A 26,962-nucleotide genomic window follows, 5' to 3' on the forward strand; every position below is an offset into this window, starting at 1 on the left:
CCTTCAGACACAGGGATGTCCACAAAAGGGGAAAATTGTATTAGTGTGGCTTGCATTTCGCTGCACCTGCAATAACATTCTTTCAAGTGTCCTGGGGTTAAGTGTTTTTTTCCATTATTACTACGTCCCTCAGTTGAGCATCTGGATATGATCACATTCTCACATGATACAGACATGTTGTTTGGTGTGCTGGCATGGTCAAAACACTGTCATGTTATTGAATTGTAACACTATATTTCCCCTCTGAATGTAGTTTTGCCTACAGCCTATTCATAAAATACACCTTTTTTTATAACACCTTTAGAACAAGTCAGGTCTGCTGAGAAGACATGTATCCAGTGTAAAGCATAGCAGGAGAATTTGCGACAAACCTTTACTTGGCGATACTTCCTTAATTCCCAACTTGGAAGATAACACATGTCTTCTAAACTTCCATGGCTAGTTGCAGGTGGTTCATTGGAATTTAGAAAACTGTTTTTAAATTAAATAAAATTGAAAACCCTGAGCAGTCGACAAATGGTGAACTCTCAGAAATTAAACCTCACAAAAATCAAAGATGCCAACCAATAATATCCTTTCTCTTCAGTAAAGCAGAGGCCAGGGATTTATAAAATCTGTGGTAAAAAAAATGGCAAGAGTTGTGGAATATGGACAGAAAGGGAAGACACCTGTATAAGATCCAGGAAAACGTGACGGCAGGGAGTTCCTCGGCTCGAGAGGGAAACGTAATCACAAGGCTGAGACTGGGACTCATGAGACTCAACAGCACTTAGAAATGTGTAGGGAAACATCCAACTGGGAAGTGTGATCGCTGCCAGGAGGAGATTGAGACAGTGGACCAAATTATATTTCAGTGCCATCAGTATTGGAGGGAAAGGGACTATTTGTTATTAGGGATAATGGTATTGAAGAGCCAAGTTTAATTGAATTGAATTATGAAACCCTTAAGGTGATATTGTATTTGAATTATGTATTCCATTTCCTTAAGGGGAAGGCCGAGTTTAATTGGGTAAAGTTAAATTTGAGACATTCCCTGTCTCTGTTCCACACTCCAGTCCAGTTGGTGGCGGTAAGGCATCACTAAAAGTTGGTTGCCAACCGCCATTTCAGAACCAGTGAAGAATAAGTTTAAACGGAAGTGACCATCAACAACTTCCATGTTAGCGTTTTTATTGTTGTTATTTAGACGTTTATTTACACATTGGAACTCAAAATATGACTCTTAACTGCACATTATAACATAATTATTCCAGGTAGTCTAAGTCGCGTTGGAGACGGGACTTGGTTGATATTTTATCAAGGTAACATTAGCTAGCTGCTAATGTTAGCTAACAATGGCTAACTGTATGGTTTTTCACACTCAAATAGCCTCCATTATGGAGGTTCTAGCGAATGCCGCCGTGGTAGAGGTCTGCAAACTTGTAGACGACGACTATGCAGTGTTTCGTTTGGAAATAACTCAAAGCCAGAAAGAAAACAGGGTATTGCGGAGGAAACTACAGCTACTGGAACTGAAGGTGGCACGGGAGCGTGCAGAGAGGACAACGCCAGACCGCGTCCTCGCCAGTTTCCCCAGTAGTATCAAGTCGCTCGACCGATACAGAGGAATGGCAAGAGGTACATTTTGCAGAAGGCCTGTCGCACCGTTCACATCTACACATGTGACTTTGGGTGTGTTAACCAGAATTGGGTCTTAGTCAGTTTTTGGATAGAATCACATTAATTAACTAACTTGCAGAAAGACACTATCAGTTTCTTGATTTACTAATTGAAAACAATAAGATGCCTCGAACATAACAATCGATCTATAAGTAGTATATTAAGAAATTATGTGAAACTTTACCTTACATTCTTGCCAATTCTAGACCGTGTCAAAACTGTCAATATTGTACAATGTAGCATTGACGGTACCTAACCTAACCATCTCTTTCCCCCAATCACTCTCTTAGGTGAAGGACATCTCACTGGAGGCTACAGGAGCATTGTGAAGGCAGCGGAACACAATACATGGAGAGATGACCAACCAATCACTGTTGATGAGGAGAGTGGAACCGCAACCCAGCATGTTATCGTAATAGAGGTTAGATTACAGTACATAAAATGCTCCCAGTTTATTTCAGAAAGGCTCCCCTCAGCAATGTTTTGCTTACATACTGGGACACTACCAGTATCGTGATACTCATTAGTATTTAACTTATTTAGGAAAACCGCACACATTTTTGGAAACAAACATAATTAAGTTGTCATCCAGTCATATCTATTTATTTTTCTAGCTATAAGACAATATTTTACATACAGCAGGTTTTTAAAGGACCAAAGAGTTTAGTCTGCTTGGTGTTTTAATATTTCCCTTGGGAAAAATATTGCTATACTGGTATCCTCACAGGCCAGTGTTAAGGTAATGTGCATTGTGTAACAAAAAAAAGTAATTTGAGCACATACAAAATCGCAGTCTAAAAGGCAGAATGTCTATTTGACAACAAAATGGGAAAGCTGTCTTGACTTTGGCTGTGTTATTTATTGGAAACCAGAGCAATCATCCAATGTAGAAACCACTCTGTCATTTCCTGTTTGCTAAAATTCTACACTGTTCATTCAATGTGGGGTAAAAAAAAAAAAAAAGCACTGAATAGTGTAGGGAATCATTGTACCATCTAGTTAAAATAACAAAAAAATAGTTTTTACAGCTGTTTGAAGCTGGTTGACTCAAACTGAAAGGCTCAAGCTCAAGGAGTCTCCATGTTACGTGGAAATGGGATGCGGGGGAGGGGAGAGATTTTGTTTTGAATGTAGCCTAGTGCTGTTGCAATTCATCTAGCTTCCACATGGGGGAGAGATTCATGTGTAGCACCTTTAATTTTGTCACCTATTTTATATTTTGTTTTAGTCTTCAAGAGGTGATGATATTAAAACCAAACAGTTATAACATTTATTTAACAATCCCTTAAATGGCACGCAGTTGTCAATGGTTTTAGTGGAGCTGTGGGTCTCCTTGCCCCACAGCAGGTAAATCGAATTCTCTGCACCATGTTTTATTGATAATGACCTATTAATGTCTAGTTTTAGTCAGTCATTTTAGTCCTATTTTAGTCACTAGTTTTATTTAACAGTTCATACAAACCTCTAACTTAATTTCCATCATGCACATAATAAACTCAGGAAAAAACGAAACGTCCTCCCACTGTCAACTGCATTTATTTTCAGCAAACTTAACTTGTGTAAATATTTGTATGAACATAAGATTCAACAACTGAGACATAAACTGAACAAGTTCCACAAACATGTGACTAACAGAAATGGAATAATGTTTCCTTGAACAACAGGGAGGTCAAAATCAAAAGTATGTCAGTATCTGATGTGGCTGCCAGCTGAAGTGGACTGCACCAGATTTGCCAGTTCTTGCTGTGAGATGTTACCCCATTCTTCTATCAAGGCACCTGCAAGTTCCAGGACATTTCTGGGGGGAATGGACCTAGCCCTTACCCTCCAATCCAACAGGTCCTAGACGTGCTCAATGGGATTGTAATCCGGGCTCTTCGCTGGCCATGGCAGAACACTGACATTCCTGTCTTGCAGAAAATCACACACAGAAAGAGCAGTATAGCTGGTGGCATTGTCATGCTGGAGGGTCATGTCAGGATGAGCCTGCAGGAAGGGTACCACATGAGGGATGAGGATGTCTTCCCTGTAACGCACAGCGCTGAGATTGCCTTCAATGACAACAAGCTCAGTCCGATGATGCTGTGACACACTGCCCCAGACCATGACGGACCCTCCACCTCCAAATCGATCCTGCTCCAGAGTATAGTCCTCGGTGTAACGCTCATTCCTTCAACGATAAACACAAATCCAACCATCACCCCTGGTGAGACGAAACCGCAGACTCACTTTTCTGGCACTTTTTTGCCAGTCCTGTCTGGTCCAGCGTCCGTGGGTTTGTGCCCATAGGTGCCGGTGATGTCTGGTGAGAACCTGCCTTACAACAGGCCAACAAGCCCTCAGTCCAGCCTCTCTAAGCCTATTGCGGACAGTCTTAGCACTGATCGAGGGATTGTGCATTCCTGGTGTAACGCGGGCAGTTGTTGTTGCCATCCTGTACCTGTCCTGCGGGTGTGATGTACCGATCCTGTGCAGGTGTTGTTACATGTGGTCTGCCACTGTAAGGACGATCAGCTGTCCGTCCTGTCTCCCTGTAGAGCGGTCTTAGGCATCTGCAATGTATTGCCCTGGCCACATCTGCAGTCCTCATGCCTCCTTGCAGCATGCCTAAGGCACGTTCACACAGATAATCAGCACCTTTCTTTTGGTGTTTTTCAGAGTGAGTAGAAAGGCCTCTTTAGTGCCCTATGTTTTCATATGTGACCTTAATTGCCTACCGTCTGTAAGCTATTAGTGTCTTAACGACCGTTCCACAGGTGCATGTTCATTAATTGTTTATGGTTCATTGAACAAGCATGGGTGTTCAACTTCTTACGTCTGAAATCCCGTTAACAGGATCGATATGACAACAGCCAGTGAAAGTGTAGGATGCCAAATTCAAACAGAAATCTCATAATTAAAATTCCTCAAACATACAAGTATTATTCACCATTTTAAAGATAAACTTGTTGTTAATCCCACCATTGTCCGATTTCAGAAAGCATATCATGCGATTGTTAGGTCAGCACCTAGTCACAGAAAAACACAGCCATTTTTCCAGCCAAAGAGAGGAGTCACAAAAAGCAGAAATAGAGAGAAAATTAATCACTAACCTTTGATCATCTTCATCAGATGACACTCAGGACTTCATGTTACACAATACATGTATGTTTTGTTCGATAAAGTTCATATTTATATCCAAAAATCTCAGTTAACATTGGCGCGTTATGTTCAGTAATGTTTTGCTTCCAAAACATCTGGTGATTTTGCAGAGAGCCACATCAATTTACAAAAATACTCATTATAAACATTGATAAAAGATACAAGTGTTATGCATGAATTATAGATAAACTTCTCCTTAACGCAACCGCTGTGTCAGATTTCAAAAAAGATTTACGGAAAAAGCACACCATGCAAATAATCTGAGTACAGCGCTCAGGCGCCAAAACTGGACAAAACAGAGCTTCATGTCAAATTAAATTAGCCCCATATGGAATTCTCGTCTGGTCACATTTTCGTAAAATAAAATAAAAAGTAATTTGTAATAACGTTTTTTCCCATTATGGCACAGTCATTATGGCATAGTTTTAGTATTGTCACATCCCTACTTACATGTACATCACAGGAGGTTGGTGGCACCTTAATTGGGGAGGAAGGGCTCATGGTAATGGCTGTAGTGGAATGTTATTGAACATGTGTTTGATGCCATTCCATTTGCTCCATTCCAGCCATTATTATGAGCCGTCCTCCCCTCAGTAGCCTCAACTGATGTACATCGTCATTTATTTGCCATAGGGGAGCTTGTGAGACATCCTTACGACATCCATTTCTACTCATGTACCTGTAATAACCTCCTCTCTTCTTGTCAGTCTGCAGAGGCTGCAGGTCCTGGAGGATTGTCTCTGGTCAAGCAGGAGAGGACTGAAGGAGACGACCCACAACACAGCAGAGACATCCAGACTGGAGCAGCGGCTGGAGTGGCGCCCCCTGTAGCTACGGATGACCTCGCCACCACACCCCAGCCCAGGACCCGACGCAGCATTACGGAGGTCAGTGGAACATCGAAGGCCGTCCTCAAGTCAGAGACAGACACCGAGACTTTAACTGTAACACAAAGGCTCTTACGCACAGGATCTGACCACAGATCAGACCCAGAGAGACTGGGACTGGGGCCACTGGGCTCTCCTCCTGCTTCAGGCTCAGAGTATTTACCGGTATTTCACCAGAGCCAGGGGACTGTTAATTCCCTTGGAGATGGTGATACGTTAGACACTGGTGGTGATGATCTGTCTTGTTCTTACACTACAGAGACGGAACATGTCAACATGCCCTTGGGTTTAGAGACCCAGACTGATCTGTCTAGAGGGGACTGGAACCGGTACAGTAGTAGTGTATACTCTGAAGGGTTCCTTGATAAGAAAGGGGAGGGTCTGGTTGTAGATGAGGTGACTGTGAAAGTGGAGGGTGACGTTCCTACCACATGGAATGCAGATCATCACCTAGGAGACGGACACTCACAGGGCAGAGATTTCTTAGACTACAGGGAAAGCTTCGAGACAAATCCAAATGTTGCGACCCACTCCCCTTTACACATGTTCAGGGATCGCAACCCAGTGTCCACGTCGATGGGGCCTCCCGATTCACACGGCCGCATCCTTTTCGATCAGGTATTGAACTCAAACGACAGTGCTAGAGCCCAGGTTCAGGGAGGGGGGGCAACATCAGTTAATAGTAAAGAAAAACGGTTCCTCTGCATGTTCTGTAACAAAGGCTTCAGCTGCCCCCAGAAGGTGGAGATCCACCAGAGGGTCCACACAGGGGAGAAGCCCTTCAGCTGCACACAATGTCACATGCGCTTTGCGGAGGCAGGCACCCTAAAGAGGCACCAGAGGGTCCACACAGGGGAGAAACCCTTCAGCTGCCCCCAGTGTGAGAAGAGGTTCTCCCACCAGCACCATCTGAAGAGGCACTTGAAGGTCCACACGGGAGAGAGGCCTTTCGCCTGTACGGACTGTGGGAAGATGTTCTCAGAGAGGAGCTACCTCAGGATACACCAGCAGAAAAACCATTCCACTCTATAACATAGAAAGTAACTATTCTATTCGACAGCTTCTGACGTTTAGATGAAATCTTGCATTAAAGACAATTCATTTTCATTGTCAGCAGAATGGATCCATAGATGCATTTGGAATAACAAGAGTAACAGATTTCAGTGTTTAAATGTTCCTGGGTAGAATATTACAGCCAGACCTTGTGTGATATATAAGGCATATATGTAAGCCTAAGAAGTCTGTTATATATTGTGTTTGTACTATGTAGGCTAAAGTGCCTTCAAAGTACTCAGACCCCTTTTTCCACTTTTTGTTGTGTTACAGCCTTATTCTAAAATTGATTTAAAAAATCCTCAATCTACACACAATACCCCATAACGACCACAGGTTTTTAGAAATTTTTGCAAATGTATTAAAAATAAAGAACAGAAATACCTTATATACTTAAGTATTCAGAACCTTTGCTATGAGACTTGAAATTGAGCTTAGGTGCATCGTGTTTCCATTGATCAGCCTTGACGTGCCTACAATTTAATTGGAGTCTACCTGTGGTAAATTCAATTGATTGGACATGATTTGGAAAGGTACACACCTGTCTATGTAAGGTCCCACAGTTGACAGTGTATGTCAGAGCAAAAACCAAGCCACGAGTTCAAAGGAATTGTCCGTAGAGCTCAGAGACAGCGTTGTGTCGAGGTACAGATCTGTGGAAGGGTATCAAAAAATGTCTGCAGCGTTGAAGGTTCCCAAGAACACAGTGGCCTCCATTATTCTTAAATGGAAGAAGTTTGGAACCACCACGACTCTTCCTATAGCAATCGGGGAAGTGGGAGGTGACCAAGAATCCTATGGTCACTCTTGCCAGAGCTCTAGAGTTCCTGTGTGGAGATGTAATGAAATCAATATTGAACTCTTTGGCCTGAATGCCACATCTGGAGGGAACCTGGCACCATCCCTACGGGGAAGCATGATGGTGGCAGCATCATGCTGTGGGGATGTTTTTCAGCGGCAGGGACTGGGAGAAAGATGAACGGAGCAGAGTACAAAGAGATTCTTGATGAAAACCTGCTCCAGGACGCTCAGGACCTCAGACTGGGGTGAAGGTTCACCTTCCAACAGGACAACGACCATAAGCACACAGCCAAGACAAAGCAGGAGTGGCTTCGGGACAAGTCTCTGAATGTCCTTGAGTGGTCCAGCCAGAGCCCGGACTTGAACCTGATCAAACATCTCTGGAGAGACCTGAAAATAGCTGTACAGCGACGCTCACCATCCAACCTAACAGCGCTTGAGGGTCTGCAAAGAATGGGAGAAACTCCCCAAATAAAGGTGTGCCAAGCTTGTAGTGTCATACCCAAGTAGACTCGGATGTAATTGCTGCCAAAGGTGCTCAGCAAAAATGTTTGAACTGTTTATTGTGGTATTGTGTGTAGATTGAGGGAAAAATACAATTGAATAAATGTTATAATAAGGCTGTAATGTGGAAAAAGTCAAGGGGTCTGAATATTTTACGAAGGCATTGTATATGATGTTCACAAATGCCTATTTCATTACCTCCATTCAGCTAAGGTTCTTCCCCCAAAGACACTTTTAATGAGAAAGGGAATGCAGTGTATCATGGAGATTTGTAGTTGAGACCTGTATATGTGTGGGTTACATATGGTGTATTTAAATCTTGTTTATGTTTAATAAACACAAAGTAACTTTTCATTCTAAGCCCTTGTTCAAACACCCATCACCCACCGAACAAAAAATGTCACTGTCTTTGGAAGAGTGGGGATAGAGTGCCGTCTGAAACCATCAAGTACGCCTCGTCTAAATGTTGCCGATAGTTCAGCAGCCTCTGCCACTCTTTCGGCGTGGTGCACATGAAGCACGCCTCTGTTTCATGCAGAGGGCACCAGAGTGCTGTGCTTCCACTCGGGAGAAATGGTATTGCATATTAAGATATGTTAATTACATGCTAATGAAGGTTGCTTCACTACCACACTCACAAGGGAAGCACAATCATGCACAGGAGTTTGATGGCACCTTAATTGGGGAGGACGGGCTTGTGGTAATGGCTGGAGCGGAATCAGTGGAATGGTATCAAATACATGTGGTTGATGCCGTTCCAGCCTCCTGTGTAATCATGGTCTCGGATCTGCAGGTGGAGGACTTGTGTGACTTTTGTTAAGCCTGAATTTGACCCAAAACCAATAAGGAAATTTACTGCAGTGTTGAGCGGTTGTATGAAAGCAATCGGTACATCAAGCAAAGCTCTTAACCGTGTCAGCCTGTTCTTAATTTCTATTCAGTTTAACTCGCCATAAGTTTGGCGTCTGAACTGTGAGTAAGACATTTTTCTCATTGTGACTCTCTTTAGTATACATCTCACCCTATTCTGCATGAACACGACAGTGTGTTATAATCAATATACACTTACTAAATGAGAATGTTGCCAGAGGGGGATGGCTGCCGTTTTACAGGCTCCTGACCAATTGTGCATTTGCATTTAACTTTTTTTGTACGTAATGTTTCCGCTATCGTTTCCTATGACCGAAAAGAGCTTATTTTAGCTCAGAACAGCAATTACTCAGCTCGATCTGGACAATAATTTTTCTTTAAGGAGTCAGACACAAAGCATATACTGTTCTTCCTGGACCAGGCCAAAATCCCCATCATTCGTAATTAGAGGGGTTCCAGGGGTTGGCGAGTCAGATTCCTGGTGAGACTGCGTCGACGAGTGTATAATCCGCCTTTACTCTACTTGCGAACATGCAATCACTGGAGAATAAACTGGATGAGCCCCGTTCGAGACTATCAACAGGACATTGTAAACATAGGATATAGTTTTTAGAGTCGTAGCTGAACAAGGACATGGATAATATACAGTTAGCTGGATTTTCCATGCATCGGGAAGACAGAACAGCAGCTTCCGGTAAGACCAGGGGGGGTGGTCTGTGTCTCTTTATAAATAAAGAGAATTGCACACGACACACACACATGGACATTCCTGCAGTCACCATGCCAATTGCATGCTCCCTCAAAACGAAACATGTGGCATTGTGTTGTGTAACAAAACGGCACATTTTAGTGGCCTTTTGTCCCCAGCACAAGGTGTACCTGTGTAATTATGCTGTTTAATCAGCTTCTTGATATGCCACACCTGTCAGGTGGAAAGTTTGGCAAAGGAGAAATGCTTACTAATAGGGATTTGTGCACAAAATTTAAGAGAAATAAGTTGTTTGTGCATATGGAAAATTTCTAGGATATTTTATTTCAGCTCATGAAACAGGACCAACACTTTACATGTTGTGTTTATATTTTTGTTCAGTGTATATATTCTTCGTAGCTGTCTATTTACGACCACAAACCGCTACTGGCACTAAGACCGCACTCAACAAGCTGAAAACGGCCATAAAGCAAACAGGAAAATGCTGATCAAGAGGCGGTGCTCCTAGTGGCCGGGGACTTTAATGCAGGAAAACTGATCTGTTTGACCTCATTTCTGGCTTCTCTCCTTGCTTGCAACAAATACACGGATTTGAGGGAAGAGAGAGGAAATCTTTCCAAAACTCTGCCACGAGACCGACATCTCGCCTCACTGTGAAATATCAAGTCGCCGTATTCCTCCAGCAACTCGAAGAATTGCCGGTGTTTCAGTGCCCTCACACATAGGCGGAAATCCCAGGGGGGGAAGGAGGGGACACGACTCCCCCATCCTGGGAAATAAAATATTTGTCCCCCCCCCAATATATCACTGTAAATATAACTATGTAATTTCAATAATATTAATAATACGCAATGAAAGCACTTGTGTTGATTATAGACACTTAATAGCACGTTAAGTTTCAAAAGATTGCGACCCCCCCCCCCGCCCTTTGCCTCACAATGGTTTGACCACTGCCAGTTCCTTATCTGGCAGGTAAGAGGGTTCGTATCTACTGTCTGAAAGGCACTCAATGCACGTAACTGAAGTGAGGTTAATCCAGTCAATCGCGCCATAGCAAAGATGGAATCTTTGCCATCGTCAGTTTATTCCAAGATCAGCATGTAGCTGTAGTGCTTCAAAGTCCCTGCGATAAACTGAACTCCCAACTGAACAGAACTACACTCTCTTCTACCATTGTCTTAAATATCTTTAATGGTCTCGTAACAAAAGCTAAATTGTCGCTATGGGACTTTGAAGCACATGTGTGCCGATCTTGGAGTAAACTGACGATAGCAAAGATTATAGCAAACACCACAGATACGGAATTGGTGCTCGCTAGCTTTGCAAATTCAGCTATTGTTGGAAGCCAGCCAATATGAAACAAACTATATTAAAATGACAAAAGGTTGCAGCATATGTTGTGTAAATGGTGAACTCATACAGCTGTCAACTCTTGTCACTGCAATCCATTTCACATTTGCTAGCTACCTTTTAGATTGAAGCCCATATAGAATGATAGAAGATAAGATGATAGAAGCCCATCTCCTACTGTAAATAACCTACACACTGTGTGTGTGTGTTTGTGCAGCTAGCCAGCCTGCCAGGTAGAAAAAGGTCAGAAAAAGGTCAAAAGACGAGTATTTTTCAGTACACCAAAACGCAAAGCAAGAACCCTAGTAGCCTAAGACTAGTTGATAAAATGTTCATTAGAAAGAAGTGAAATGCTAATGGAAATGTTTCACAATGATGTCATTAGGCAGATCAGGCAACAGAGGGCACACAGACAGCAGAGCTGGGGACAGATGGGCAGGGACAGACTGGCAGAGACAGGGAGTCTCAGGTAAGTTTGTTGAGTCTTTGTTTGGCAACATTATGAAAGGTTCTCCATTTTTTTGACTTGTAAGATAGGGACATCATTGGAAAATGCCATGGTTACCCCCACTCTCAACTTAAACTGGTGACTGAACTAAGATTTGTTAAAGGCAATGGTATTGATTCATTGTGTAGTTTTGGGTACCGGTAGTTAGGAGTACGGCAAACACCTTGTTTATTTTCTAGGAGACTGAGGCCGTGAGGGTGGTGAAAGGGAAAGCGCCAAGGAGAGAGACTTCAGAGGACAGTGTCACAGCCACGGCAGGACCAGGTGTCAACCTTGTTGCCAGCAGCACCAGTATAGGGGACAGTGTCCCAGCAGGACCAGGTGTCAACCTTGTTGCCAGCAGCACCAGTATAGGGGAATGTGGCACAGCCACGGCAGGACGCGGTGTCAACCTTGTTGCCAGCTGCACCAGTATAGGGGACAGTGGCACAGCCACGGCAGGACCAGGTGTCAACCTTGTTGCCAGCTGCACCAGTATAGGGGACAGTGGCACAGCATTGTTCAGTTACCTCAGTGATGGCACAAAACCATATCAGCCACACCCGCAATTTATAGAACCGCACACTCTTGCCAACAGTGTTGACATTTCAAGAGAGATGGTTTCGCAATTTCCCCTGGCTACATTATAATCCATCAATAAAAGGAGTGTTGTTTTCACTGTAGCCAAGGGTTTTCAAGCCAGCCATATTTTGGCCAAAGAGCAGATGCTGCCTTCATTAGTGCAGGATTTAGGAACTGGAGAAAAGCCATTGTAAAATTCACAGCACATCAAAACTGTCAAACCCACCGCCACTGTGTAACTGTAACAGCACACCAGCTAAATCCAATCAGTGTCCAGTTATCCAGTGCGTGGGGTAAACAGCAGAAATGACGAAAGCTACCTTGCACTGTATGAGAAAGCAACAACATTGACTCCATTGAGACACACTCAAGACGATTTGCTGGCAAAGCAGTGGATCACTATAGGGCAGAATTTTTTTAAGTGTTGGATGGTGTGGAGGTTCAGTTTGGCGACAGTTTTGACCAGGACAGTCTAAACATTCTGCAAAAGTTGGAAAGAGTGCTTCTCACGGGGGAGTTGGATGAGTCTCTAGATCAGTACCCTGAGCTGAACAGATTCTCTTTCAGTGCAGTTGCCTCTCTTTCGCAACAAATACCCCTGTAGCAGTAGTTGAGAGGCAGCAGAGGTCCTCAGGAGGCTTCCAGTGGAGGTGCGGGGGTTGCTTGACCAAGTTGAGGTGCTGATCAGAATTTTGTCTGTAATGTACATGAAGACAGGCTGGACAGTCTTGAGGGAAAATATCTGCCAGCAATTTGTTGGATCCATTGAAACCCTCAAACATATGTTTGGTTCTTTTGTTCAGTAGTGTGTATAGCAGTGGTTCTCAACCTTTTTTGAGTACTGGAACGCCACCATATTTTGAGGAAAGGCAGGCAAGGTTTTGAGTGGTCCTCAGGGACCTCCACCCCCTCTATATTATATGTAAAGTTAGTGGAATCCTTGTGCTGCTGAATACGTTCATTACACTTTTTTTATTTCATGGACCCCTTGCCATTACACCAGGGACGCCTAGGGGTCCACGTACCCTGTTTGAGAACCCCTGGTGTATAGTATGATATTTGTTATTTTGTTTAGTAGTTATTCGTACATGACAGTACACTTACTAATTATTTAATTTAAAATTGCATACTTTGTGTGACATACTTGTCCATAGCTGTTGTTTGAAGAGTTGAGACACTGACTGAAGAATAACTAAGTATTTTGGTTGATTTGTTTGGGTTTTTCATTGAAGTAGTTATTTTGCTTTTAGAACTGTACATTTTGAGCATTTTGTTCTTGTAAAGATGTTGTAATAGACTCAAACCAGTGGCACATAATTAATGACTATATAAATGAATAAGAAAAAGATAAATAAAAAGGTCAGTTCAGTGCGGAGACCAACTTTGTGATGGTTCTCAATGGAGATTCTTTGAGATGAGATCGCACCATGTTCATTGTATTTATGAAACCTGCACCCATACAGTGTACAGTACCATGACCACCTACTGGCCTTGTTTGGTATTGCTGGTTGTAAATACCTGCATACATACTGGACTGATAAGGAACACTGCTATAACTATTATTAGTAGTATTATAATGATTGAAACATTTTAACAAGTTGGGACAACCCTTCAGTTAACTACTGTACCTATCAATTATCCAGTAGTAGTAATTATGGTTCTTCAATATACATTTAACATATTACAACGTAGGCTGTGTTACAGCACTACTTTTGGTGTCCCCCTCAGTAATTGCTCTTGAGAAAATGTAATGTAATTGTCCCCTCAAGTTTATCAAATTTTCACCCCTGCCCTCGCAATAATAATGTTCACCATGCGCACAACTTGCTGCATCACATTTTGTAAGTCACAGTCTTTGAGTTTAGCCACAAGTGCTTCACGATGAATGATACAATGAAACGTAACAAATTCGGGAATATCATCTCTTTCTCATCAGGCCTCTGAGTCCCTTCTCCTTCCCTCGCATGTTTGGTGCGCCAGATTTGACCAGTAATATTATTATCTGCAAAAAAATGTAACAATGGCTTTCAGAATATCCTCTCCTCGTGTTTGTCCCTGAAGGGCAGTAAACATAAAAGTTCCTCTCTGAACGACTTGTTTTAAGGGAAGCGGACCCAAACACACAATTGGGCAATGCCACTTACGTCCGTGCTTTCGTCAAGCGCAATGTGTCAGTAATCACTTGCTTACCGATGTCTTCTATGCGTCTTATGGTCGAGTCTGAGAGTTGCAGTCCCTTAATTTGCTTTAAAATAGGCTCCCTTGTTTGTGAAACCAGCATACAATATTTTGGCTGAGGCCAAAAAACATTTTGACAATCTCCGCCGTCTTGTTTCTCGCGAGTATCCAAGCAATCGCATATGTTGCCTCTCGTTTTCTCTGTCGATCATTTGCTGTTGTGCTATTTTGTTGTTTCTGAGGTTGCTTTGTGGCGGATATGTTTTGTCAAAGTGGGCATGGTGTGACTGCAAATGTCGCTCTAAAATTGCTAATTTAAAACAATTGACTGCCTTCTGAGCTAGTTCCATCATGCAGTACAAAAAAATACTTCTGTCCGTTTTTCTTGAATCGACCGTATCCTTCTCTAAGCCACCGGAGCCACGTTAGCTAGATACATTTCCCCGCTGCCATCTTCCCGATTTACCTGGTTCTCCAGTGGTTGTTCATTCAATAGCTGTCACATTCTCCAGCTCTTCCTCATTTTCATTGTCAATAGATTTATGTTTCTTTTACAATAAGTTGATCCATGTCAACCAGACTGCAAAATTAGCTAGTAGCAAACTAATGTGTCGATCACTGTAGCTGAGCAGTTGCCTTCTATTTCGGCCTTTCTGTTCAACAGCTGCGCTATACTGCCATCTATCTGCCGTCCAGGGAACTATATATATATATATATATATGCCTGAAGTAATTCAGGCCTGCATTAAACACATTGAATTGAAATTTTATCAATATTATGAATGGAAAATCACCGCAAGCTGCAAATTAAGGGGCCTGCGGACCGGCCCGCACAACGAGTACCACACCTATAGGGAGGTTGTTAGAGACCTGACAGTGGGGTGCCAGGACAACAACTTCTCCCTCAATGTGAGCAAGACAAAGGAGCTGATCGTGGACTACAGGAAAAGGAGAGCCGAGCACACCCCCATTCATATTAACAAGGCTGTAGTAAAGAAGGTTGAAAGCTTGAAGTTCCTTGGTGTCCAAACACACTAACACAGTTGTGAGGAAGGCACGACCACGCCTATTTCCCCTCAGGAGACTGAAAAGATTTTGAATGGGTCCTCAGATCCTCAAAAAGTTATGCAGCTGCACAATCGAGCGCATCCTGACTGGTTGCATCACTGCCTGGTATGGAAACTGCTCGGCAGCAAGGCCGCAAGGTGCTACAGAGGGCAGTGCGTACAGCCCAGTACATCACTGGGGGCGAGCTCCCTGACCTCTATACCAGGCGGTGTCTGAGGAAGGCTACCCAAGTCAGTGTTCTCTTTGCTACCTCAGGACAAGTGATACAGGACAGCCAAGTGTGGGACCAAAAGGCTACCCAGACTATTTGCATTGACCCCCTTGTTTTATTCTTATTTTTTCAAGTGTATGTCTGTATCACCTGTCTCTTCCAGGAGGAGGAGGAGGGTTTGGAGGTGCTGCTGGTGAAGGAGGAGGGCTGCGAGGAGGGTCTGGGGAACCGTGAGGGGATCATCGTCATGAAGGACAACCAGACTACACCTCCTGAACCCACAGAGGAACCAGCTGAGCAGAACAGGACCACACACAGTCTCACTGAGGTGAGCCCACTGAACTACTGTTTGAATGGTACTAGGTCAGAGGAGTGTTGATCTAAGATCAGTTTTGCCTTGTAGATCATAATTAATAAAATTATATGGACAGATCCTTTATTCAACTAGGCAAGTCAGTTAAGAACAAATTCTTATTTACAATGATGGCCAAACCCAGACGACCCTGGCCAATTATGCGCTGCCCTCCCGATCACAGCTGGTTGTGATACAGCCCCGGATCGAACCAGGGTCTGTAGTGATGCCCCTAGCACTGCAGTGCCTAAGACCGATGCGCCACCCTAGATTGGCACTCCTACTATGAGACACTTTCTGGATACCGGCCCTGGTCTTGACATGTCTTTGAAAGATCCAATTCCAACCCAAATAGTGTCAACTAAACCAAACCTTATTTCTTGCAGTCAGTAAACAACATGGAGGATGGGAAGCCTGATCTGCTGCTGGTGAAAGAGGAGACAATAGAAGACAGACCAGAGAGCATTGACCTGCTGAGTGGACTAAAGATGGGGGAGCAAGGTAAGGGCGACATACTTTTGTGTATGTATAGTGTATGTGAGGATTTGGCTATTTCAACCACACCCGTGGCTGACCTAAGATCACCAGGCGCAATGCCAAGCGTCGGCTGGAGTGGTGTAAAGCTCGCCACCATCGGATTATGCGATTATGCATAGTGCCAAGTGTAATGTTTGGTGGTGGAGTAATAATGGTCTGGGGGTGTTTTTCATGGTTCGGGCTAGGCCTATTAGTTCCAGAGAAGGGAAATCGTAACGCTACAGCATACAATGACATTCTAAACGATTCTGAGCTTCCAACATTGTGGCAACAGTTTGGGGAAGGTAATTTCCTGTTTCAGCATGACAATGCCCAGTGCACAAAGCGAGGTTCATACAGAAATGGTTCCTCGATCGTGTGGAAGAACTTGACTGGCCTGCACATTCAGTTGAAGTCGGAAGTTTACATAGGTTGGCGTCAAACTCGTTTTTCAACCATTCCACAAATTTCTTGTTAACAAACTATAGTTTTGGCAAGTCGGTTAGGACATCAACTTTGTTTATGACAAGTAATTTTTCCAACAATTGTTTACAGACAAATTATTTCACTTATAATTCACTGTATCACAATTCCAGTGGGTCAGAAGTTTACAAACATTAAGTTGACTGTGCCTTTAAATTCCAGAAAATCATGTCATGGCTTTAGAAGCTTCTGATTTTGAGTCAATTGGAGGTGTACCTGTGGATGTATTTCAAGGCCTACCTTCAAAATCAGTGCCTCTTTGCTTGACATCATGGGAACATCAAAAGAAATCAGCAAAGACCTCCGAAAAAAAATTGTAGACCTCTACAAGTCTGGTTTATCCTTGGGAGCAATGAAGGTACCTTGGAAGCAAAGCCTGAAGGTACCACGTTCATCTGTACAAACAATAGTACGCAAGTATAAACACCATGAGACCACGCAGCTGTCATACAGCTCAGGAAGGAGACGCGTTCTGTCTCCTAGAGAGGAATGTACTTTGGTGCGAAGTGTAAATCACTCCCAGAACAACAGCAAAGGACCTTGTGAAGATGCTGGAGGAAACAGGTACAAAAGTATCTATATCCCACAGTAAAAGGAGTCCTATATCGACATAACCTGAAAGGCTGCTCAGCAAGGAAGAAGCCACTGCTCCAAAACCGGCATAAAAAAGCCAGACTACGGTTTGCAACTGCACATGGGACAAAGATCGTACTTTTTGGAGAAGTCTCCTCTGATCTGATGAAGCAAAAATATAACTGTTCGGCCATAATGACCATCGTTATGTTTGGATGAAATAGGGGGAGGCTTGCAAGCCGAAGAACACCATCCCAACCGTGAAGCACGGGGGTGGCAGCATCATGTTGTTAGGGTGCTTTGCTGCAGGAGGGACTGGTCCACTTCACAAAATAGATGGCATCATGAGGTAGGAAAATTATGTGGATATATTGAAGCAACATCTCAAGACATCAGCCTGGAAGCTAAAGCTTGGTCGCAAATGGACAATGACCCCAAGCATACTTCCAAAGTTGTGGCAAAATGGCTTAAGGACAACAAAGCCCTGACCTCAATCCTATAGAAAATTTGTGGGCAGAACTGAGAAAGTGTGTGTGAGCAAGGAGGCCTACAAACCTGAGTCAGTTACACCAGCTTTGTCAGGAGGAATGGGCCAAAATTCACCAACTTATTGTGGGAAGCTTGTGGAAGGCTACCTGAAACGTTTGACCCAAGTTTAAATTGTTTTAGGCAATGCTTCCAAATACTAATTGGGTGGATGTAAACTTCTGACGCACTGGGAATGTGATGAAAGGAATACAAGCTGAAATAAATCTCTACTATTATTCTGACATTTCACATTCTTAAAATAAAGTGGTGATCCTAACTGACCATAGACAGGGAATTTTTACTAGAATTAAATGTTAGGAGTTGTGAACAACTGGGTTGAATTGTATTTGGCTAAGGTGTATGTAAACTTCAGACTTCAACTGTACAGTGTAGCCCTGACCTCAACCCCATCGAACACCTTTGGGATGAATTGGAACGCCGACTGCAAACCAGGCCTAATCGCCCAACATTGGCCGATTTTTTTTATTTTTTTTAATAAATAAAAATATTTAAAAATCCCCTAGAGGAAAGCCTTCCCAGAGAGGGGGGGCCAGCTCCATATTAATTGCCCATGATTTTGGAATGAGATGTTTACGAGCAGGTGTCCACATACTTTGTCATGTAGTGTACATAATAAAAGGGAGTTCATACTTTTATAAAGTGTGTTATGTAAACATAAGTTGTATTGATTTAATTAATTTTATGAATGAAGAATAAATAATAGCATCCACGTCTTCGATTAAGGCAGCCCCCCCCCCCCCCCCGCATCTCTCTGATTCAGAGGGGTTGGGTTAAATGCGGAATACACTTATCAGTTGAAGGCATTCAACTGACTGAATCAGAGAGGTGTGGGGGCTGCCTTAAATCGACATCCACGTCTTCGGCGCCCGGGGAAAAGTGGGTTAACTGCCTTGCTCAGGGGCAGAACGACAGATTTTTACCTCGTCACCTTTTGGTTACTGGCCCAACGCTCTAACCACTAGGCTACCTGCATAGATATACTTCAATGGGAATAGTGATGCACCTTGCTATTATTTATTCTTCCTTCTTAAAATTTTATTAATACAACTTAAGTTTAAAAAAATGTTAAACACAATGTATGAACTTGACCAGGTAATTGACAAAAAAAACGAAATATATAGCATTTTCTCTGCCATGGTTGTAAAGTCTATTTTCTAACCTTTTCATGTAGGTGGTTGGCTGGAGGCTAACAGAGGAGACTGGGCGGCCAGCTTGGATTCCCAGACCCAGATGGGTACAGCCAAGGGCCCAGGGGACAACATCACTGAGCAGGCCAGGACCAGAAGCGACATAGTGGAGGTCAGTGGCTGGGACAGCGTCCTCAACTCTGGGCTGTGGAACAACACTGTTAACCTCAACCAGAAACCGACAGTGGAACACATAACAACATCCAAACATAGTCTCCAAGACAACAGACTGGCTGAGACTAGTGTAAGGCGTAGATTTGGTCCGCGGGGACGAGGTGATGTAAGTATGCAGCGAGAGCGAACAGATACAGACTTCGCTAGCAATGCTCCGTCCTGCTCCTATAGTTGTGATTCAGAGAGACTGATGGCAACTCAGGTTAACCCCCCAACAGGTGCTGCCTTCAGCCTGCCTTCTATAGGATCTATCAACTGGAACATGGACCCTGTGACAACACAGACACTCCCTGGCCTTCGTCCTCCTCAAACTCTCCTAATGTTAAACCAGAACTCAGACAATGCCAGTGCCTCAACACTAAATGGCTATACAAGCTCATTGACAAATGAAAATAGTAGAGATGGAATCAGTAAAGGTGATATCGCCATAGAGAAGCGCTTCCCGTGTTCGTTCTGTGGGAAAGTCTTCAGTTTCTCCAAACAGGTAGAGCTCCACCAGAGGGTGCACACGGGGGAGAAACAATTTGGCTGCCACCTGTGCCGAGCCAGTTTCTCTCACTCGTTCAGCCTGAAGAGACACCAGAGAGTCCACACAGGGGAGAAACCGTTTAGCTGTACCCAGTGTCACATGCGCTTTGCCCAGGCTGGTGACCTGAAGAGGCACCAGAGGGTCCACACAGGAGAGAAACCCTACAGCTGCCTCCAGTGTGAGAAGAGGTTCACCCGCCAGGACCAGCTGAAGATGCACCTGAAGGTCCACATGGGAGAAAGGCCGTTCGCCTGTACACAATGCGGGAAGAGGTTCTCAGAGAGGAGCTACCTCAGGATACACCAGCAGAAAAACCATCCCACTCTATAACATGGAAAGTAACCATTCCTCTTGATAGCTTCTGATGTTTAGATCAAATCATGCATTAAAGACAGATTCATTTTCATTGTCAGCAGAAAAGAGCCACCGATGCATTTGGAATAACAATAGTAGCATATTTCAGTGTTGAATATTCCTGGGTAAAATATTCAGACACTGTATAAGCCTAAAAAGTCTGTTACATAGTGTTTGTACTGTATAGGCTATATGATGTTCACATTCATTTTATTATTTACCCTCAACCTTATGAGAAAATGAATGCAGTTCATCAAGTTCATGCTGATTTCTTTTTTATTAATATTTTTTTGTGTGGTGTATTTAAATCTGTTTAATAAACACAATGGGACTTTTCATTAAGACTTTATATGAGACTCCCTTTAATATGCGTCCCACCTGATCTCACCTTATTCTGCATACACATCAGCGCTTTACCATACTTACTGAAATATCTACACACACATCAAAATAGTTCAGTCGCGTTTGTCTGAGGAATTTTCACTTATCATAGCTGACTCCTATTTACCCACATCATATGTATGTCCACCATAATGTCATTCTGTAACTAAAGTATAGGACTAACATAGTGGGGGTGGGTAAACACGCCATGTTGAAAGTGTGTTTATCTGAGTGAGTGTATGTCTGTAATCTGTATCACCGCTCTCTTCCAGGAGGAGGGGTGTGTGGAGGGTCAGGGGAACCCTGAGGGGACCCTGGTCATGGGGGACAACCAGACTACACCTCTTCCTGAACCCACAGAGAAACCAGCTGAGCAGGAGCTACCTCAGGATATACCAGCAGAAAATGCACACAGCCCATTGATATGTAATAAAAATATATTTATTTCATATAGCACTTTTCATACAGAACCTACCACTTAAAAAAAAAAAAGAAAACAAATTCAGGGAGCTGGCAGTTCATGGAAGAGGGTCACAGCTAGATGACGATGCAGTTCAGTAAAGGAGTAGCTTGACTGGAATCGGCGTTGATGGTACAGGGAGACAGTCAGACAGGCCCGGAGCTTTATCAGGCACATCTGTCTCTGCAGTACACACCTCCTCCTCTGTAGGTAGGCTGGAACATCCACCACCTGGGTGATGCATCGGCAGCAATAAGTGCCTGAGAGACCACCACACCTGGGCAGTAATCGGCAACAGTCTCCTATGAGGCGAGCCTCTGTCATCCCCTCACACTACAGTCCACATCCTACCATGTAGTGCTAGTTTGTAGTTAATTCTGTTGGTTTTGGATGTAGTAGGGAACTGCATGATGAGGTGAACTGAGGAAATAATTAGTATACTGATGGTTGGTGGGATGGTGTCTGACAACCCTTTCCTGTTTGATTTGATTAGGATCCCCATTAGCCAATGCCATTGGCGACAGTTAGCATTACTGGGGTCTGACACATAATGAAAAATACATTACAGACAAAAAAATGTAGTGTGCATGATTGTTTGCATTATCAGTTGTACATACAGTACCAGGAGTGGCTTCCGTCTGGCCACTAACATAAAGGCCTGATTGGTAGATGTCAGTACATATAGTGCCTTCGGAAAGCATTCAGACCCCTTGACCTTTTCCACATTTTGTTACGTTACAACCTTATTCTAAAATTAATTCGATAAACAATTTCCCAGCTAAATACTTTTTACATTTTTGCACATTTATTAAAAAGAAAAAACATACCTTATGTAAATAAGTATTTAGACCCTTTGTTTTGAAATTTGAGCTCAGGTGCATCCTGTTTCCATTGGTACAACTTGATTGGAGTTCACCTGTGGTAAATTCAATTGATTGGACATGATTTGGAAAGGCACACACCTGTCTATATAAAAGGTCCCACAGTTGACAGTGCATGTCAGATCAAAAACCAAGCCATGAGGTCGAAGGAATTGTCCGTAGAGCGCCGAGACAGGATTGTGTCAAGGCACAGATCTGGGGAATGGTACCAAAGAAATTCTGCAATATTGAAGGTCCCCAAGAACACAGTGGCCTCCATCCTCCATCATGGAAAAAGTTAACGGGTCTGAATACTTTCTGAATGCACTGTACACACAAAAAGTAGGTCACATGGGGGAGAGGTGTGAGGTGTTGCTTTATTTTTTTTAAACCAGGTTTGTTGTTCACTGGCACTATATGAGATGGTGTTCCATGCAATCTTGGCTCTGTACAATACTGTACGTTTCCTTGAATATGTTCTGAACCTGGGGACTGTGAAAAGACCCCTGGTGGCGTTTGTGTAAGTTGACTATGCAAGCAATTAGGAATTTCCAACACATTCATGTTTTTTATGAAAACAAGAAGCGATGCAGTCAGTCTTTCCTCAACTCTTAGACCAGAGAGACTGGCTTATTGATATTAGCCTCTGATTACAAAGAGCAAAACATGCTGCTCTGTTCTGGGCCAGCTGCAGCTTAACTATGTCCTCCTTTGCAGCACTTGACCATATGATTGGACAATAATCAAGATAAGAGATAATATTCTAGACCCTGCATGACTTGCTTTGTGGTGTGCGGTGTCAAAAAAAACAAAGCATCTCTTTATCATGGGCAGACCTCTCCCCATCTTTACAACCATGATGCTGGTGTTTTATAAATGAGGAAACAATAGTGCCTCAATTCAAGTAGTTCAGCAGTGCGTAATATAATGTTGAACCTTTTCAAAAGTATTCTATCAAAGTGAGGGTACCAGATTCACAGAAAAGATAAAGTGTTACCACAGTAAGAAAAGTTATTCTAATTGTCACATGCATCTGTGGTGCAATCAAAGTACTGTACTTCAACGTATGTGTGTATGACCTTTTTGTTGAGGTTAAATACAAAATTGTCTGTGCTGAATGTCATGGTTATTTTTATCATTGGAGGGACTGATTTACGGATGGGCACTGTTATTCAAATATCCATGGACATTAGTATTGAATTACTTGGGAGAGTATTCATTTGAGAGAAACATATAGGCCTATTTTAACAACTAAGGCTTATGTCTCAAATTAAATACAATTATCTGTGTGACATTTCTACATAGCCTACAAGCATAGACCATTACAGTTTTTATTGAGTGCATCTCATAAAGAGGCACAGGTAAAGCTTTTTCTTATTGTCGTCAATCAAAGTGGTGCTACATTCAGAGGCTCCATGCGTAGCAAGTGAAATGGGAGATTTCTAATCGTTGCAAAATGCAATTGCGGAATTTAATTGTCTAAATGAGAAGGAGTAGTCTACAACGATCAACCATCAGGTAGGCTGTTTCATATTAATGGCCTTTCTACTTTTGCTAGCTAGCTGGCTACTGTAGCTAACTAGCTTCTTTAATGCAATTAAGACAGGCACTACCAGATGGTATGATAGATATGTAAGGAAGCAGCAAGTTTGTCTAACTAGCGCAAGTCGGTTTGGCTACTTTCTCGCACTCCCTCTGTGCCACATATTTACTGTCACACACACCGGCCCCTGCTCCTCTACACCCTTCTAACGAAACAAGCAGAGCACAGCGCACCCGTGAGCATGTCTCCATTGAAGTAAAAAAATATATGTTTTTTAAAAAACATGTAGTTCGACTATCCGGATATCATTCGAATAGTTAAATCATTACAAGTGCTCAGCATACGTGGGAACTCCTTCAAGACTGTTGGAAAAGCATTCCAGGTGAAGCTGGTTGAGAGAATGCCAAGCGTGTGCAAAGCTGTCAAGGCAAAGGGTGGCTATTTTGATTTGTTTCACACTTTTTGGTCACTACATGATTCCATATGTGTTATTTCATAGTTGATGTCTTCACTATTATTCTACAATGTAGAATTTTTTTACAATAAATTAAGAAAAACCCTGGAATGAGCAGGTATGTCCAAGCTTTTTACTGGTACTGTACTTGTGTAAATACCTGTTTAGAGAGACAGTAAATCTATGCTAGAATAAGGACAGTTTAATATTTATCTTACAGGCTCTAGTTTAGTCACACCTGGACTACTGTTCAGTCATGTGGTCAGGTGCCACAAAGAGAGACTTAGGAAAATTGCAATTGGCTCAGAACAGAGCAGCACAGATGGCCATTGGATGTACACAGAGAGCAAACATTAATACTATGCATGTCAATCTATCCTGGCTCAAAGTGGAGGAGATATTGACTTCATCCCTACTTGTATTTGTGAGAGGTATTGATTGACATGTGGAAAGTACCAAGCTCTCTGTTAAACAACAAGCACACAGCTCAGACACCCATGCATACCCCACAAGACATGCCAGAGGTCTCTTCACAGTCCAGAACAGACTATGGGAGGCGCACAGTACTACACAGAGCCATGACTACATGGAACTCTATTCCACATCAGGTAACTGATACAAGCAGTAGAAACAGATAATAAAATATATCCACCTTATGGAACAATGGGGACTGTGAACCAACACAAATATAGGCACAAACATATGCATACACACACATGATAACATATGCACTGCACTGTACACGTGGATTTCGTGTTGTAGATATGTAGTAGTGGAGTGGGGGCCAGAGGGCACACACTTAGTGTGTTGTGAAATCTGTTATGAATGTATTGTAATGATTTTAAAATTGTATAACTGCCTTAATTTTGCCAGACCCCAGGAAGAGTGGCTGCTGCCAATGGGGATTCATAATAAATCAAATACTGAGGTGATGTAAATGGAATTAAGTCATTATTTTCTACTCTATTATTTCTAAAGAAGTCTGCTCTCACCATGAAAGATACAGATCATAGTAGATTTGATGTGATAAGCAGTACCGTATTTAAAAGAATAGAGCGCATACTTTTTCATTGAACCACACCCTTTGGACTATGACGCCAACCAATAAGATCATTTCTCTTCAGTGTAAACGGAAGTGAACAGTGACTAAGAACAGTTTCTACGTTAGCGTTTTTATTGTTGTTATGTAGACAATTATTATTACCCTGGAACTCAAAATATGACTAATTTACCTGCACAGCATCACATACTTACCCTAGGTAGTGTTTAATTCGCGTTGGAGACAGAACTTGGTTGATAGATGTTATCTGGTTAACATTAGCTAACAATGGCTAACTGCAACGTTATGGTTTTTCACACTCAAATAGCCTCCATCATGGAGGTGTTAGCGAATGCAGCCGTTGCAGAAATCTGTAAACTCGTAGACGACGACTATGCAGTGTTTCGTTTGGAAATAACTCAAAGCCAGAAAGAAACCAGGATATTGCGGAGGAAACTACAGCAACTAGAACTGAAGGTGGCACGGGAGCGCGCAGAGAGGACAACGCGAGAGCGCGTCCCCGCCAGTCCGAATAGTGTCAAGTTCCTCGACGGATACAGAGGAATGGCAAGAGGTACATTTAGCAAATGGCCAAGGCTGCGGAGCCTGTCGCCCCGTTCCCATGTGCGCATGTGTTGTGATGTGTTACCCAGAATTGGGTCTTGGTCAGTTTTTGAATAGTAGTATTCAATACTTCCCCTGAATAATTAAGTACGTAGCTAGCTATCGTGCAGTTTTGGATTTTATCAGGAAGGTCAAGTAAGAGAAAATTATTTTAGCAACTTCTAACCAGATTCTTGATTTACTGAATTTCCTATCGTCATACTCAATAAAATAATGTGATGCATGGAACATAATCAATAAATAGTATATCAAGAAGTAATGAGTAGTATTACCTTACATCCAAGGCCAGATTACCGAACTATCACCCCTGCGCCACAAAGGCATTCAATTCGTTGTCAGTGTCCATTGCTATATCAATGGTGTGATGAGCTAATGCCTCCAATTTTGGAGGTCATTACAGCCAAAACTGTTCTTTTCATCCCCGGTATGTAAACAAAGCTGATTTCCGTGACAGTTACGCTGCTAAAACGAGTTTCTACGATTCAAAATAGCAACAACATAAACACGTGGAAACTGCACATTAACTTAGCTTTCAGATCGCCAAGTGAGCTCTTATGCAGCTATTGTCAATTCATTCATGTGCAATTCAGTTCAATACACTGGCTCATCTGGCTGGCATGTTTTTATTTTGAGCTTCCCTCCCCTTGTCTTGTCTTACACTAAAGTATGCTTTCATTAGTCATATTATTATTGTTATTTTCCTGTCTCCCTTCCTCCACCACATGGCATAGGCATAGCTCAGTACTACAGTAGTGCCATAGTGGTTGTACATAATACAAGACATAACAAACAGTTGAATAATGTTGAAATCACAAATACCTAAAAGGGATTCACAACAATGAATTAACCTAATTGATTCATTAAATGAACAGCCTGTGAAAACCAACCTGGCAAAAATTATAGAAAAATGTAAAAGGTTTCTATTTTTGTGGAACAGATGTGTCGTGAACTTGTTTATTTAATTTAATAGTCCCACATGGCAGTTAGACTGAAATATATAGGTATGGGCTAACATCGAAACATAAACAATAAAACACCATTTAGTTGAGAAAACAAAAGTATGAATGAGACTCTTCCGAGTTGGCAGAAATAGGTTATGGGTGATTTTTCTTTTGCTATATCTCTTCTGGCATGTGGGATAGAGAGGAGGTGGGTGCTATGGGTGGTTCTGCCCGTCACTTGCCCTCGATAGGCAGCCAGTGTCGGAAGGGGGACTTGAAGAAGGAGATTGCAAAGTCCAGGCACAGCTGCTCTCTTCGCACTTGGGAGTGCTCGTGTATGTAGCGCATCTGTGTGTCTCACTGTGCCCAGGATGATATGGCAAGCACAAGTTCTTTGCAGATTAGATTAACCAACATGACACTAACAGTAGGTGTAGATAATG

General features: G+C 42.7%; 2 protein-coding genes and 1 long non-coding RNA gene across 16 annotated transcripts in view; 2 read left to right on the plus strand and 1 right to left on the minus strand.

Moving 5' to 3' along the window:
• Positions 1-26,962, plus strand: part of LOC109901251 (zinc finger protein 583-like) — an 880,650-nt gene that overhangs the window by 776,329 nt on the left and 77,359 nt on the right. Inside the window, exon 1 of one of the 13 annotated variants that reach the window (XM_031836516.1) lies at positions 25,028-25,528. The exons of 11 other annotated variants lie outside the window; for them this stretch is intronic. In XM_031836516.1, the coding sequence (XP_031692376.1) occupies positions 25,243-25,528 (286 nt within the window). In that variant the 5' untranslated portion in view covers positions 25,028-25,242. Of the gene's footprint in view, positions 1-25,027; positions 25,529-26,962 lie in introns of those variants that run through there. One more of the 13 variants, XR_004211795.1, reaches the window with a different exon arrangement.
• On the plus strand, positions 1,109-20,566 carry LOC109901253 (sal-like protein 4). 2 transcript variants are annotated; one of them, XM_031836506.1, is made up of 6 exons: positions 1,109-1,671; positions 1,950-2,080; positions 5,508-5,687; positions 15,664-15,828; positions 16,239-16,353; positions 19,145-20,566. In XM_031836506.1, the coding sequence occupies exons 1-6, from the start codon at positions 1,335-1,337 to the stop codon at positions 20,191-20,193; spliced, it is 1,977 nt and encodes a 658-aa protein (XP_031692366.1). In that variant the 5' UTR covers positions 1,109-1,334; the 3' UTR covers positions 20,194-20,566. The 2 variants fall into 2 exon arrangements, with proteins under 2 accessions (XP_031692366.1, XP_031692367.1); XM_031836507.1 differs by having other exon boundaries at positions 1,110-1,617.
• Positions 21,022-25,281, minus strand: LOC109901280 (uncharacterized). The gene is made up of 2 exons (XR_002256707.2): positions 25,170-25,281; positions 21,022-21,289 (listed from the first exon to the last, which is right to left on the minus strand). It is a non-coding gene; the product is annotated as an uncharacterized LOC109901280 (long non-coding RNA).

This window comes from Oncorhynchus kisutch, linkage group LG12, assembly GCF_002021735.2.
Source record: "Oncorhynchus kisutch isolate 150728-3 linkage group LG12, Okis_V2, whole genome shotgun sequence".
NCBI classification, from domain to species: domain Eukaryota; kingdom Metazoa; phylum Chordata; class Actinopteri; order Salmoniformes; family Salmonidae; genus Oncorhynchus; species Oncorhynchus kisutch.

Bases quoted from the DNA above. Each gene is read 5' to 3' on its own strand.
- LOC109901253 (XM_031836506.1), top strand. From the start codon at position 1,335: ATGGCTAACTGTATGGTTTTTCACACTCAAATAGCCTCCATTATGGAG. The intron at 2,081-5,507 runs GTTAGATTACAG...TCTTCTTGTCAG, and splicing joins AGCATGTTATCGTAATAGAG to TCTGCAGAGGCTGCAGGTCC. The intron at 5,688-15,663 runs GTCAGTGGAACA...TGTCTCTTCCAG, and splicing joins CCCGACGCAGCATTACGGAG to GAGGAGGAGGAGGGTTTGGA.